The sequence below is a fragment of the Thamnophis elegans genome, chromosome Z (genome assembly GCF_009769535.1).
Source record: "Thamnophis elegans isolate rThaEle1 chromosome Z, rThaEle1.pri, whole genome shotgun sequence".
Taxonomy (NCBI): Eukaryota; Metazoa; Chordata; class Lepidosauria; order Squamata; family Colubridae; genus Thamnophis; species Thamnophis elegans.
In genome coordinates, this window is record NC_045558.1 from 63,023,926 (window position 1) to 63,039,872 (window position 15,947).

A 15,947-nucleotide genomic window follows, 5' to 3' on the forward strand; every position below is an offset into this window, starting at 1 on the left:
GTAGTTTGGGAATAGATTATTAGAGCACCCTTACATATAAAGGATCATTCAAATTTTAAATGGTGATAAAGGTAGTCCTTGACTTATGACCATATGGTTAAGTAAGTCAATCTGGCTTGTCCATTGACTTTGCTTGTCAAGGAGTTGCAAAGGGTGATCACATGATCCTGAGACACTGCAACCGTCATAAAAACAAATCCATTGCCAAGCATCTTAATTTTAAGCCTGTGACCATGGGGATGATGCAATGGTCATATGAAATATGGTCATAAGTCACTTTTGTCAGTGCCATTGTAACTTTGAATGGTCACTAAACAAACTATTGTAAGTCGAGGACTACCTAGAAATTAGCAACTTTTTATTAGTATCAATGAATATAAACAGCTTCTGTTAATACAGCTTTTACTTAATTATATCCTGTCAAGTTTATTATTCAAAATAAGTAACTGAAACATTTTTAGTCTGTAATGTTTTGAGTTATATGGAGGATAAACATTCTTAGAATTAGCACATTAAAAAGCTAAACAATAAAAATGTTAGAGAACATTAAGACAAGACACACCCATGCTATGCAAAGTGTCCATTTAATAGGTTTGTACCTGCCACATTTCGCCCACCCACATTTCACTCCACACTTAAGCATCACACATATCACGTTTTACACACTGTACAGTAACAAATCTTGCTCACTATTCTTACATTAAGAATAGGGATGGTTCTGTTTAAAATTGAAATCTCAAGTGTGCATCACCATGCAATAAAGCAGATTTTATACAGTCATTTCTATTTTTATATAAATTTAAATATTGTACAAAAGTGTTTTCCATCAAAATGTATAAAATTTAGCAAACAAGACTCCGATTGTATTTTAAAATAAATGGTATTTGATTTCCATATTATATTTTGTTCTAATATCTTAAGTACTCATTGCACCATATTAAAGGCACTTGTGCCATTTGATGTTGAGCATGTAATTGGCTAGCTTGTTGTGCAACATACACTTGAATTTGTGCATCTCTTTCCAAGCACCAAGCATTAAAACAGTTGAAACTAATTCAGAGAATAAACCTGATTTCACAAGTGTGAAAATAGTAGTTTATATAAAGTAAATCAATCATAAATATTGGGTTCAATCAGATTTTTGAATTAAGCTGTTAAAACTCATCACCGACAAAGATTTAAGTGGTTTTTCCCATTTACTCAAGTTAAAATATTTGCCACTTAATTATGAAACTAAAAGACAATGAATAGCTTTTTTCAAATTTATGCAAAGGAAAGTCTGTATTAAAATAAGCTCAAGCATTTCAAGGAGCAGTGCATTCTTTAGTTTCCTTTCTATTGTTGAGATAGTAGTGCAGTTCGATTTGCCTTCATTTTCTCTAACCGTTTCACTAAGTGACTGTTGGTCATCTCCATCTCTTCTATTCTATCCAATGCTGTTCTTAACTAAAAAAGAGAGACAAAACAGTTAGGTTTGAGAAAACCAATGTAGCATCTAAATATATCATAATACCACAAAATACTTGGTTGCAGCTTTTTTATTGAAATAAGGTCCACAATTCAACTGAACTAAATGAAATTCAACGTAGAGCAAAGTAAAGTATTACACAGGCAAGAAAAACCAAAAGTACACATATAGACTGGGTGAAACCAGGCTTAATAGCAGTAACTGTGAAAGAGATCTTGGAGTCTTAGTGGGCAACCAATTAAATACAAGCCAACAGTGTGTGATGGCAGCCAAAAAAGCCAGTGCAATCCTAAATTGCATTAATAGGAATACAATCAAGATGAAGTGAGGTACTAATACCACTCTATAAAATTCAATTCAATTCAATTTATTAAATTTATATGCTGCCCTTTTCCCCCGAAGGGGACTCAAGTCTTAGTAAGACCACATGTAGAATACTGCATCCAATTTTGGTCACCATACTATAAAAAAAATGTTGAGACTTTAGAAAGAGTGCAAAGAAGAGCAACCAAGATGATTAGGGGACTGGAGGCTAAAACATATGATGAACAGTTGCAGGAAGTGAGCATGGCTAGCCTAGTAAAGAGAAGGACCCGGGGAGACATGATAGCACTGTTCAAATATTTGAAAGGCTACCACTGAGAGGAGGGGGGTCAAGCTATTTTCCAAAGCACCTGAAAGCCAGACAAGGAATAATGGCCAAACAAAATCTTATCTAGCCCCTGAGGGTTTGGGTGATCCCAAACCGTACCTTATCGCTTTTAAACCTGTTTCTAACCTGTAAATATTCCCACCATTCCAGATTCCTGCCCTGCTGCTCTAATTCCATCTTTGTTTTCATGTTGCCATCTTCTGTCATAATGTCTTTATATATTATGTTTCTTGTCCAATTAAATACACTGGGATGCGTTAAGGCCTCCAACGATGCCAGCCAACACAGAACCCTAAGATAGTACTTTTTCCTCATCTTTTCCCACACCACCATCAAAATCTTCTGAAAATGTCCCATGAAGTACCTATCGGGGATATCTCTTTCTTGCCAGAGGGAGGCGTGCCATCCCCGTGGGAGGTCATGTCCCTCTATAGCCAATAAGCGCCTTCTATTCAACGTCACCCAATTCTTCACCCATGTCATAATTGCTGCACTATAATACGCTTCCCAGTTGGGTACTCCGAAGCCTCCAAGCTCTTTACGTTTTTGCAACATTTGGGCTTTAATTTGTGCTTTCTTGCCTTGCCATATAAATTGAGCCACTATTATCTCCAAGGATTTTTTTAAAAAATTGTCCAATTTAGTCCGTGCCATTTGGCAGAGATAAGAAAATGTCAAACATCTATCAATTTTTGACCTGTCAAGATGTTAAAGAAGAGATGGATAAAAGCCTTCTAATAGCATGGGAGAGAAATTTTGGCTATGAGATTGAAATGGGTAAATGGTGGGATCTATGGAGTAAGACTGTTAAACTTATGATATCTACAGCATTTAAAGAAAATGTATACAAGATGGCTTACAGATGGCACCTCCCCCCAACGAGGTTAGCCAAAATGTTTCCTGGGTTATCCCCACTGTGTTGAAAATGTGGAAGAAGGGATGGCACATTCTACCATATTTGGTGGTCCTGTATTGAGGCCACGAAATACTGGAGAAGGATTCAAAACTGGCTAAAAGAGGTTACCGGGGCAAGCATGGAATGGAAACCCGAGACTTTTTTACTAAGCATAAAACCAGAAAACATGAGTAAATCTATATGGATTTGAGCCTACATATAATTGTGGCCGCAAGAATAACCTATGCACAATTTTGGAAATCCACTACCATACCATTGGAAGAAGCCATAATTAAAAAGATTTATGAGTGTGCAGAAATGAACAGAATGATGGGTTGGCTGAGGGACAAAGGAGAAACGGAACATTATCTTAGCTGGAACCTATGGTATATGTGGGCGACAAAGAGAACAGCAGGGTCTGTTAAATAGCAGTTAAGTTAAATAGCAGTTGTTAACAATGGGAAAGTTAAATAGCAGTTGTTAACAATGGGAACTAAAAGTGAACATAGGTATTGTAATAGATCCCTGAATTTTGTAACAAGAAGATGCTGGTTAGATTTGATTTGATTTGATTTATTGGATTTCTATGCCGCCCTATTCCCAGAGGGACTCAGGGCGGCTCACAAACCAAAAATAGGGGGGGGGGGAATACAAACAAGAGGAACAACGGACAAACAATTTAAAAACACTCAACAACCACACAATTTGAGCGGGGGCGGGGAATCCGTCAGCCCCAGGCCTATCGGAACAACCAGGTTTTAAGGGCTTTGCGGAAAGCCTGAAGGGTGGTGAGGGTCCGAATCTCCACGGGTAGCTCGTTCCAGAGGGCCGGAGCAGCCACAGAGAAGGCCCTCCTCCGGGTGGTGGCCAATCGGCATTGGCCAGTAGATGGAATTCGGAGGAGGCCTAATCTCTGGGATCTAATAGGTCTGTTGGAGGTAATTGGCAGCAGGCGGTCTCTCAAGTACCCAGGTCCAATACCATGAAGGGCTTTATAAGTGACGACTAGTACCTTGAAGCGTATCCGAAGACCAATAGGCAGCCAGTGCAGCTCGCGGAGGATAGATGTGACCTGGGTGTACAGGGGTGCACCCACAATCGCTCACGCGGCTGGACAAGCTGAAGTCTCCGAATGCTCTTCAAGGGCTGCCCCATGTAGAGCGCATTGCAGTAGTCCAGTCTTGAGGTCACAAGGGCACAAGTGACTGATGCAAGGGCCTCCCGGTTCAGGTAGGGACGCAATTGGTGCACCAGGCGAACCTGGGCAAATGCCCCCCTGGTCACAGCTGACAAATGGTGTTCTAAAGTCAGCTGTGGGTCCAGGAGGACTCCCAAATTGCGGACCCTGTCTGAGGGGTGTACAATTTGACCCCCCAGCCTGAGAGATGGAAAACTTGGCCAATTGTTGGGAGGGAAACACACCAGCCACTCGATCTTGTCTGGATTGAGTGCAAGCTTGTTAACCCCCATCCAGACCCTAACAGAGATTAAACAATGAGGAAGAAAAAAAATGTTGGGCTGTGAACGACTGTCACCGGGGGGGGGAGGGGAGGAGGGAGGGGAAGGTTTGTATGTTTAAAGCTGTATTTGTATGTCTTATTAAAAAAATGTATAACCAATAAAGACTATTTAAAAAAGAAAGAAAATCTAAAGTCCAGTTGCCTTTTGAAAAGTACCTTTAGGCTCTCCCAAGATAATATTGCCTAATGCCACTTTCTGAGCAACTGGAGCAAAGAGTAGGACACTGTCAACCCTATAAGAAGCACTTGAGAAACTGCAATAAAAACAAAATTACATTTCTCTAATATTCATTGAAGGCAAATTGCAACAAAGCTACAAAACCTACAGTAGAAAGATTTAAGTAGTTCATTTCCTATAAAAGTACCCAGATTTGCAGTGCCATCATTTTGACTAAATATACAATTCAAGTGATTTTATGTATTAGAAAAACTGTACACAGAGGACCTCTAATAGTAACAGAGCACCACTAAATGTAATGCTTCCAAAGAAATCCCACGGTCTAAAGATGAAGAAGGAATGCCATCCTTTTTCTCAGAGTTTCTCAGTAAGTTGACTATTTATTCATAATTTTTCCCTTTCTGTTCAAGTGAAGGTAGTCAGGTAGCTTCAGAAAGGCCTATGTGTGGTTCAGAAGACATCTTCCTTTCTGGAGATATGGTCTTTTCTAAAAACATTGAAAGATGCTTCTAATCAAGCTATTGTTCAATGGGTCCATCTATCAGTATCTAGCTTTGGACTGACTCTGACTGGGGTTAAGACCAAACTAAGGAGAATGGAAATTCAAGAGTAAGTTAAGAATGTATGTTTCTCACTCTCTATGGAAATGTGGTAGCTTGGGAACAAAATCACTGAGTGGGCAAAACAATCGCCAAATAAAGTACTCCTCGACTTACCTGTAACCCTCTTCTAATATTCTGTGGGGAATGCCCTCAAAGGCACCCTTTCAGGATGGGAATGCTTTCATATTAAGTTTGAAAAACCTAATGATGTTTGCTAGGATTTAAGCCAGTGATTCACTAAAGGAATAGGATATAGTCTCTCTCTATATATATATATGCTTAAATATGGCACAGGTGGACCTTGCTCTTGGAAAATAAACAAAAGATCTAAAGATACTGTGTAATGTCGTAACCCAGATTGCATTTATATATCTGGTTATACAGCATGCATCACTTCTCAAAGGAAACAGAAGTGAGGTGGCATTAGAACTTGTACATGAGTGACAAACTAAATAAATAAAAATAAATAAACTACTATATTTTTCGGAGTATAAGACACATCCCCCCCCCCCAAAAAAAAAAGAGGGTGAAAATTTTGGTGCGTCTTCTACACCAAACGTGAGGCACGGAGGAGACGATGGTCTGAGGCAATCTGCAACCTGGAACAGCTGATTGGGGGTATTCTAGGAGGCCAATCCACCCACCAATCAGTTACCCATGCTGAATCAGGCTGCAATGATGTGCTGAAGCTGACCTGGTTGTTCACTATTGCTTCAAGGACATGTCAAGAGTTTGCAGCAGCAATCACATTCAGAAAGCACACACAAGTAATGATTCAGCAGGATTCAATAACTTATCTTTATATATAATATAACACACTAAGTAAATATACAATACCAAAAGCAGGTTTTCCAATGTGGTAGTTCAGAAGAGGAGAGAAGTTTCACTTTCAGTTTTAGTTTCAGATATCAGCACAGCATGCAGCTTTAGTAGCTCCTTGCTGTCTCCTTCCTTGTTGCTCACAGTGGCCAAAAGGAAGCTGTTATGTTATGATTAATAGTCTTGTTATGAAGAAATGTTGTAAGGATATTTCCATGGGGATTTCTGTTTTGGGAAATTGTTGCAGAATAGCCAAAAACTTCTATATCTTCTGATAGCCAATGATAAGTTGGGTCATTGGATTGTTTTGCTGCTTTGTTGAAAATATTTTTAAGACATGTATTCAAATCTATACAGCGTTCTTTCCTTTTGGTAAGACCCTTTTGCAAAAGTCTTTTATTTTTTATATATTTTAAATAAATGTTTTTTATTGTTCAAGGTCTCCTCATTTTTATGTGAGAGGTTTTTTTTCCAAATCTCACACTATTAAATCAAAATAATGTAAGTTAATTCTTATTTAGACAATACTAGTTAAATATAAATGGCTTAGGATTCTAAGAAAATATGATCCTTTAGGGTTCCATGAATAAGAAATGAGACATAAAATTATTATTTTGACAATTCTGCAATTTGATAATAAAGGTAGTCCTCATTTAGTGACAATGATAAAAAGTAACTTTGTTATCAATCCTTGCATTTATACCTTTTGCAATTTTGTAAGCATAGGAGAGCCTAAGTAAAATCATAAGTGCTGTTACAAAGTTAATGATTGAAGTGTCTGTCCCTATTGTGGTCACTAAATGAGGAATACTTGTACAGACGTACTGCATATTCTTCCTAGTATCTTATTGTGAAATATAAAAATGAAAAAGGGGTGCTTCAGAAGGCAAAACAGAGAAAATTTGAAATCTTAAATATCTAATCATGTACCTGGATAACATAAATTTGTTTTGGTTTCTGTTTCCTAAAATGGGATGGCAATTTCATCATATATGGCCTGATATATGCTTTCAGAAAGCACATGCTTTCAGTTTATGTAAACCCTGTTTCATCAGCCATGGGGTAAATTGATGTTCTAAATAGGTCCAAATTCTAATTTTCTGAGATTCCTTTTAACTATCATTTTGGTTTTTTCCTTATTCTATCTAAAAATATCAATGCCACTTGTTGATTACTGTAATGCACTCTACATGGGGCTGCCCCCTGAAGAGTGTTCGAAGACTACAGCTGGTCCAGAATGCAGCCGCGCGAGCAATAATGGGTGTACCTAGATACACTCATGTTACACCTATCCTCCGCGAGCTGCACTGGCTCCCCATTGGTCTCCGGACCCGCTTCAAGGTGCTAGTCGTTACTTTTAAAGCCGTACATGCACTGTTCCCTTTAAGGTGTTTCTATCTGCCGCGCAGAGATTTCTGCCAAAGCAAACGTGGGGAAGTCCTTTGCAGGTGGCTAGAACTGGCCGCCTGCAAAGGACCTCCCGAGACTTGTTTTGAAGAGCACGGCTCTTCAAGTCCATGTTCGGGGGATCCCTTAGAGGGATCCCGCTGCTCCTCCTTCCCGGCCGGGCTCCCAGCACTGCAGTTCTGCACCGCAGTGGCCACCGCAGCGTCAAGGCCGTTCTCCCGGGGGGGGGGGGCGGGCTGCTTCCCCGTGCCGAAGCTGGTGAGTCCCGAACACGCCGCGCTTCTCCCTGTCGGGGAGGCGGTGGGGGTCACCCAGGCTCGGGCAGAAAGGCATGTCGGGGTGGCCCAAGTGCGGAGCATCTTCCGCGCTGCCGCCCAGACCAAGGCAGCGAGGGTGGGATGGCGGTTCTGCCCGAGCTGGCCGCCGCGGCGGACTTGCTATCTGCGGTCCGGACTTTGGGAGGTGACCCAGGAGGGCGTTGGCATTCTTGGGGAGCAGCTAGAGTCCGGGGGACCCTCTATGCTCCCTTCCCTTCTGGCCTCGGCAGCGCGAGAAAGGGAGAAGAGAACGCCCAGCGTCAACTTCTTCGGGGTGGTGGCTTTTACTTTCCGGGGCCAGGAGGAAGGTATCCAGAGCCAGTCCGCCTCTGAAGATGGGGTTTTATTTGCAACCGGGCATTCAAAGATTCTCCGATAAAGGAGGATTTAAGAATTGATACTTCAAAAGTTCTTCTCACGCTCCACTAATCTCTCAAGAAGGGAAGAAGGGGGAATCAGATGCTTCCCCCTTCACTAAAGAGGCAAAGGTTTCCAATTGTCCGGCAGCCTTCGTGGCAAACATTTTTTTTTTCCCATTTTCTTGAGGAAGTTTGACTCCGGCGGTTTCCGTAGTGTTTTACTGGTGGGCTTTTCATTTTAGGAAGGGATTTGGTCCTACATCAAGATACATTTCTGAAGATGTTATCAGTACCTCCTTTCTGATTTTTATTTTGATTTGCTTGTTTGTAAAGTAAATACCTTAGCGGTTGCAAGTAGTATGAGGTCACCATTGGGTTTCTGGACTAGAAGATCCCATTGATCTCTCCAAGTGGGTCTCCTGTACTTTCAGTGGGAGTGTCACAACTTCATGCACTGTTCCTGTCTGGGGCTGCATCAGAATGAGGCTCTCCGGCTCAGTGTCAGGGAGGCTCTTCTGGCAGCGGGCGAGGGGGGCATCCAAAAGAGAAGATTGGAGTGGAAGTTGTCTAATATGTCTAAGAGTTGCCTTGGATGAGATAGATGTGTGGCTATATAAATTTGATTAATGAATATAAACTTTATTGCTCTTACTGTTGCAGTATATGATTAGGAGGTATATCTGCTTGAACATGTATGTTTATACATACTTACACACATACAAATATTAAAGTCTGTTGTGGGCACATATTTAATGGAATGGCAAGGATTGGTTTATACGGAAGAATTACAAAGTGAAGTAATGGACATTACATAATCTATTGTATGTGTTTATGTCTTTTTTCCTATTTACTTGTTTAAGCTTTATTCTAGAAAAAGTTTTTTTTCTCTTTATTTTCAAGATATTTTTAAATCCTTTGGGGCAAATAGAGAAATGTAGGTATAGTAATGAACATGGCTGACTTCAGAGAATACAGCTTGATATTTTAATTATAGGAAGTTTAAAGCCAACCTGTTTGTTGGCTTTAATTGAAATATTTTCTATATTGGCTTCAATTTTGGTCCAGTAAATTTATTTTTATAAGTGGAACTAAAATGAGCAAGCATGATTAACATTAAGTAGATAATACAGAGTTTAAAAGACATTTTGGTTAAAAATTTAAACCTTTAACTTCTTCAGGAAAAAATTCAGATTCCAACTGTTTATCAAGCAACAGTAAGAAATCATTCTCCTATGTCTGCTGCCTCCTCCTCCTCCTCCTCCAACAGCACTGCCGGATTTCCGCCCAACGCTGTGGGGGCGCCAGCGGGAGCTTTGGCGGCTTCACCTCAGCCACAGCGCTGGGCAGCAAATGTGTCGGTGCTATTGGAGGAGGAGGAGGAGGAGGTGAAAAAATCCCCATGACCTGCAACAAAATTCATTCTTCCACTCTTATCTTGCCCTAACTTCTGATAGGTTCCTGAAATATAGATCTATAAAATTTAGTGAAAATATTTCTATCTATTTTAATACAGACTCGTACAACAGATTGGGACAAATGACATTAGTGCTCTGGGATAATAGCAGGTTTACTCTATTTGGATTTTCAGATAAAAGGTATCTTTTGTGCTAAGTTCTAACAATGTAGTTCTCTAATGTAACTATGAAACAGTCCAAATATATAATTCCCCTCAGGGAGGAATTCTGGGAGTTGAAGTCCACAAGTCTTAAAGCTGTCAGGTTTGAAGACCCCTGGGGTTTTTTTTTTCTAAAGGGTGCAAGGGTCTTGTAACTTGGCAGCTTTAACACTTGCGCGCTTCAAATGCCAGAGTTTCTGAGCCAACCTTTTGGTTGCTAAGCAGGAGCATTGTTAAGTGATACTGATATTATATAACACTTTTAATTAAGCAGGTACCTTGAATAAACATAACTTTGAGTTTCAAATAATGCTGATTTCGTTGTTGTCTTAGGTGACATCTGTGAAAAAAATTCAGGTGCTCAGGCATGAAAATGTACCGCTCAAACACAATACTTTTCCGCTCACACTGAAAAGAAATTAGAGGGAACATTGCCTACATGGTATTGGACCTGGCTACCTGAGAGACCGCCTCCTGCCATTCACCTCCCAACGACCAATAAGATCGCACAGGTTGGGCCTCCTCCGGGTGCCGTCGACCGGACAATGCCGGCTGGCGGCTCCCCGAGGGAGGGCCTTCTCTGTAGCTGCACCGGCCTTGTGGAACGAGCTACCCACAGAGATCTGGACCCTTACCACTCTCCCGACCTTCCATAAAGCGACCAAGACCTGGCTGTTCCAGCAGGCCTGGGGCTGTTGATTAATATCCAGCCCCACTTGATTGAATGGATGATGTATTAATTTTAATAATTGTATTTTTTTAAATTTTTAAATGTTTTTACTTTTGCTGTGAGCCACCCAGAGTCCCAAGGGAGTGGGCGGCATACAAATCTTATTAAAGTTGAAAGTTGAAAAGTTTCGCTATGCACTTCATAATATTTCAGTAGTTTATAGTTTATTTATTTGTATGCCGCCCTTTTCCCTGGGGGGACTCAGGGCGGCTCACAATCAAAAGGAGGTGGGGACAGACTTTTACATATAAGACAGTACATGATTAAAACGCAACATTCATACCATTCGGGCGGGTTACAATCTTTAGCCCCAGGCCTGACGGGATAGCCAGGTTCTAAGGGCTGTGCGGAAGGTCTGGAGGGTGGTGAGGGTACGAAGCTCCACGGGGAGATCGTTCCATTGGGTCGGGGCTACCACCGAGAAGGCTCTCCTCCGCGTGGTGGCCAGTCAGCATTGGCCAGCAGATGGAACTCGGAGGAGGCCTAAACGATGAGATCTAATGGGTCGTGTGGAGGTGATCGGCAGTAGGCGGTCTCTCAAGTACCCAGATCCACTACCATGAAGGGCTTTATAGGTGGCAAGTAGCACCTTGAAGCATATCCGGAGATTGACAGGTAGCCAGCGCAGCTCGCGGAGGATAGGTGTTACGTGGGTGAAGCGAGGTGCACCCACAATCGCTCGCGCGGCTGCATTCTGGACTAGCTGAAGTCGCCGAATACTCCTCAAGGGCAGCCCCATGTAGAGCACATTGCAGTACTCCAGCCTAGAGGTCACAAGGGCCCGAGTGACTGTTGTGAGAGCCTCCTGGTTCAGGTAGGGGCGCAACTGTGGCACCAGGCGAACCTGGGCAAATGCCCCCCTGGTCACAGCTGACAAATGGTGTTCGAAGGTCAGCTGTGGGTCCAGGAGGACTCCCAAGTTGCGGACCTTGTCTGAGGGGTATAATGTTTGACCCCCCAGCCTGAGAGATGGAATATATGCCAAATTGGCGGGAGGGAAACACAACAGCCACTCGGTCTTATCCGGGTTGAGCACAAGTTTGTTAGCCCTCATCCAGTCCCTAACAGCTTCAAGGCCCTGGTTCATCACGTCCACCGCTTCATTGAGTTGGCACGGGGCGGACAGATACAGCTGGGTATCGTCCGCATACTGGTGGTATTTTATCCCATGCCGCCGAATGATCTCGCCCAGCGGTTTCATGTAGATGTTGAAAAGTAGGGGAGACAGGACCGAACCCTGCGGCACCCCATATGTTAGGGGCCTAGGGTTCGATCTCTGCCCCCCGACTAACACCGACTGCGACCTGTCCGAGAGGTAAGTGGAGAACCACTGCAAAACAGTGCCTCCCACCCCCACCTCTCGCAGTCGTCGCAGAAGGATACCATGGTCGATGGTATCGAAAGCCGCTGAGAGGTCAAGGAGAACCAGGATGGAGGCGTGGCCTCGATCCCTGGCTCTCCAGAGATCATCGGTCAATGCGACCAAAGCGGTTTCTGTGCTGTAGCCAGGTCTGAAGCCGGACTGGAATGGGTCAAGATAGCTGGCTTCCACCAAGGCCCGCTGGAGCTGAAAGGCCACCACCTTCTCAAAGGGGAGGTTGGAGACTGGACGGTAATTGTTAAGAACGGCTGGATCCAAAGATGGTTTCTTCAGGAGGGGTCTCACCACCGCCACTTTGAGTGCAGGGGGAAAGATCCCCTCCCGAAGGGAGGCGGTAGTAACCGCCTGGATCCAGCCCCGTGTCACCTCCCTGCTATTGACAACCAGCCAGGAGGGGCACGGGTCCAGTACACATGTGGAGGCACTCACAGCTCTCATGGCCTTGTCCACGTCCCCAGGGGCAACATCCTGAAACTCAACCCAGCGATGGTCTACCAGATTATCCCCTTGTGCCTCGGCTGGATCTGCAGAATCAGAGTCCAACTCCGACCGAAACCGAGCAACTTTGTCCGCCAATAACTGGACGTACTCTTCAGCCCTACCCTGCAAGGGGTCCCCCGTATCCCTCCTATTTAGGAGGGAACGGGTTATCCTAAACAGGGCGGCTGGGCGGGACTCGGCGGAGGCAATCAAGGTGGCAATATAAGATCTTTTTGTCGTCCTAATTGCCCTGATGTAATCCTTGATGCACGATGTTAAAAGTGCTCGGCTCGATTCGGATTTGTTGGATCTCCACGAGTGCTCTAGGCATCTCTTCCGGTGTCTCTTCCAGTATATCCAATATTGTCCGCATATTATTTCTTATTTGTCTTTTTTATAAGAAACCATTTTGGTCAACATGAATAAATTCATTAAGCAACCTCTTTAATCTTTTGGCCATTATTGTCATGGATATTTTATAATCCAAGTTTAGCAATGATATGGGCCTGTAATTTTAATTAATATCAAATCAGTATTCTCCTTTGGAATCAGCATGTTTGCCTCCGCCCATGAAATCAGCGTTTTTGCTTCTCTTAATACTACATTAAATACCTCGATTATTGTTTGTCTTAGAGAATCTTGTAGTTCTCTATATAGTTCTGATGGTAACTGGTCGGGACTGGCGATTTATTATTTCTCTATTTTTGCATTCCTCTATTAATTCTGACATTCTTACATCTTCGTTCAACATGTTTTTTATATCTTCTGACACCTTGGGTAATTCAGCTTTCTTAAAACATTGTAGTGCTTTTTCTTCAATATTACATTCATCATCCTTGTATTTCTTGTAGAAATCATGGATTATGTTTTTCTTCTCTTCATTTTGATAATACATATTTCCCTCCTCATTTTGCAATTTTCTGAGATTTCTTCATGAGGTCTTTTATTACAAAATAGAAAGAGACTTAAGATTCTGATTGCAGGCCAACAGGAAGTGCTTCAGCTGGACAGACGTGGGAGGTGTGGGCTCTCAGGAGCCTCACATGAATCCTGTCTGACAAATTAACTTCGAGGTCCATTTGGACTGGAACCCCTCCCAGAAGGTGGGGGGGCGAAGAGGACAGTGTCTTGTTAGATCCAGAGGGAGGCAACAAACAGAGCCCTCGCAGGTCGGAGATTCGTATTTTGAATCCGAGTCGGGGCATCAGCCTATAAATATGGCTGACAAGATGCTGAACTTCTTGTGAAAGCAAAAAGAACAACAGGAGAGTTCAGAAGGGATGAACGGCTGGTAAGATAATTTATCTAACCCACAGCCATAAATTAAACCTGGAAATGGCAAAGAAATCTGGAGAATATAAATAATATTGATGGTCAGATCACGATTTTCCAAACAGAAAGAAAGAAAGGGAAAATGGAGGGTTGAAACACCAGCCCCCTCCCAAAAAAAGCTATTTACTTGAATCAATTTTTGGACAGAAAGGAGGAAGCAGAGAAATGACAAACCCACTCAAATATAAATTTTAAACTTGGTTTTGGATTTGAAAAAGAAAAGAAACCAAATACTTTGAAAGATTTATTTTGTTTGAACTTTTTCCAATTGATAAATCTTAACTTAACTTTGGCCTAACTTTGACTGTGCAGGAAGTTTTAATTAACTAACTGCCATAAATCAGAACTTTGGAAAGTATGATCGCAGATCACAAGGCTATCTTCAAGTGATATTTTGCAAGCAGCTACAAGAGACCGGACCCGGTAAGGGAAAGTATAACAACAGAATAATAACGGAATCCAAACTGGAAAATACGAAGGGTTTTTTTTTGTTTTGTTTTGCTTTTTTCTTCTCCTCGCTTTTCTTCGCTCGGCAAAAGAGTAAGATAGCCCTAGCTTCTCTTCCAGTCTGAATTTAAGGTGGTCCAGAGTCTCGAAGTGGGATTTGTATAACTAACTGCAATTCTGGATCTGGACATTAAGTTAGAACAAAAGACTACGATGACCACCTTCGTTTTTCTCCATAGCAATTGAAGGAGACAAACTTAAGGTGGAACAAAACTCTGAAATAAGAACTGAATAACCATATCATTATAACTGTAACTTTGGAACTCGACATCATGGAAAACTGGGAATTTGAAGAACTATGTGGAATTTTAAAGTATATACATGAATCAGTAAAATAAAGCCTAATTAGAATTTTGAATCCAGAGAAGCAGATAGCTATAGAAGAACTCAAAGAAGAAGAGGGGGCAAGGCTTTGAAGGGGTAGAAGCGGAGGGAAATAAAAAGCAGACAAATAACTCTTTTGGTCCCTGCAATGGTGTAGGGAAAATTGTGAAAAAGGGAGGTGTCCCAACAAAAGGGAAAAGAAAGTTGACAAAAACAATCTTGGAGTCTGTTAGTGGTATAAGAAAAATTGAAGCAGGAAGTTACCCACCAACAAAGAGGAATAAAAATTATTCACTTGGTAACCTGGGTGAACTTGAAGGGAGTGGATCTGTTAAAATAAAGAAAAGGGAGAAAACAGGAAAAGAGAAGTGGGACAAAATACTTATCAGGAAAAAAACAGATAATTAGAAACTACTATATGGGAAAATATAAAGTTAAGAAGGACTTTATTCCTAAATATGATAATAAAATGGAGTTGCTATCTGGTTGAATATGATAATGGAAAGATAACTAAATAAAAGTTAAAATATATGGAATATGGATAAATATGAAACTGATATGGGGAACTTGTAAAGCAGAGGTTTGTGATTTACCTTTTTAACATGATAATTAAATTGAGTTGTGAATTGAGTGAATATGACAATAATTCAACTAAGCATGGGTCAAAATCTACGTAACATGGACATATATACAATCTTTAAGATGATGAACAAAGTGAGACATTTATCACTTTCCTTAATGTATTTATCAATACATTAAGGAAAGTGTAATGAATACTGAACAGTGAAGATTGTCATTTAGAGATAACTAAGGGTAATCTAATTCAAGGTCTAGAAAAATAGAAAGGGTATGAAATATACCTACAATTGGAAACTATTGTGATAAAAAGACAGAATCACAAATTGGGGGCATGTAAGGATGTATAACTATATAAAGATAATGATGAGAATAGCTGGGAATTGTAACCACATCTACATCTCGACCAAAAGGGAAATGAAAGTGTTTTCATCTGGTAAAGTTTTTTTTCTTTTCTTTTAGAAGATTGCCCTAAGAAACTCTTTTCCTAAGCTAAATTAGTCCCTTAAGCAAGAACAAAGTATTTAATACCTATTGGACTGCCTTAGAAAGTTTTTTTCTCTTGCCTGTAACGATCTTTTGTGGATTGAGTGATTGCAACGTTTCCGTTTTTTCTGCTTGAGGTAAAGGGATCTTTTTTTCCTCTATTTCCCTTTATTACGTTAACTTTTTTGGCTTAAATTAAAACTCTTTTTACTTTAATAAATTTCTTCTACTTGTTACAATATCATATTAAAGATACTTAAGGAAAAAGGTTTTAAAATAGTCGAATCTGCCACTTGGAA

The 15,947-nt window shown here is 41.3% G+C and overlaps 1 protein-coding gene across 18 annotated transcripts in view; it reads right to left on the minus strand.

Annotated features, from left to right (window-relative positions):
- Positions 1-394: 394 nt before the first annotated feature.
- Positions 395-15,947, minus strand: part of LRRFIP2 (LRR binding FLII interacting protein 2) — a 173,614-nt gene continuing 158,061 nt past the window's right edge. For all 18 annotated transcript variants that reach the window (XM_032234651.1, XM_032234649.1, XM_032234647.1 and 15 more), the window contains one exon: positions 395-1,446. In XM_032234651.1, coding sequence (XP_032090542.1) covers positions 1,336-1,446 — 111 coding nt within the window. In that variant the 3' untranslated portion in view covers positions 395-1,335. The remainder of the gene's footprint in view (positions 1,447-15,947) is intronic.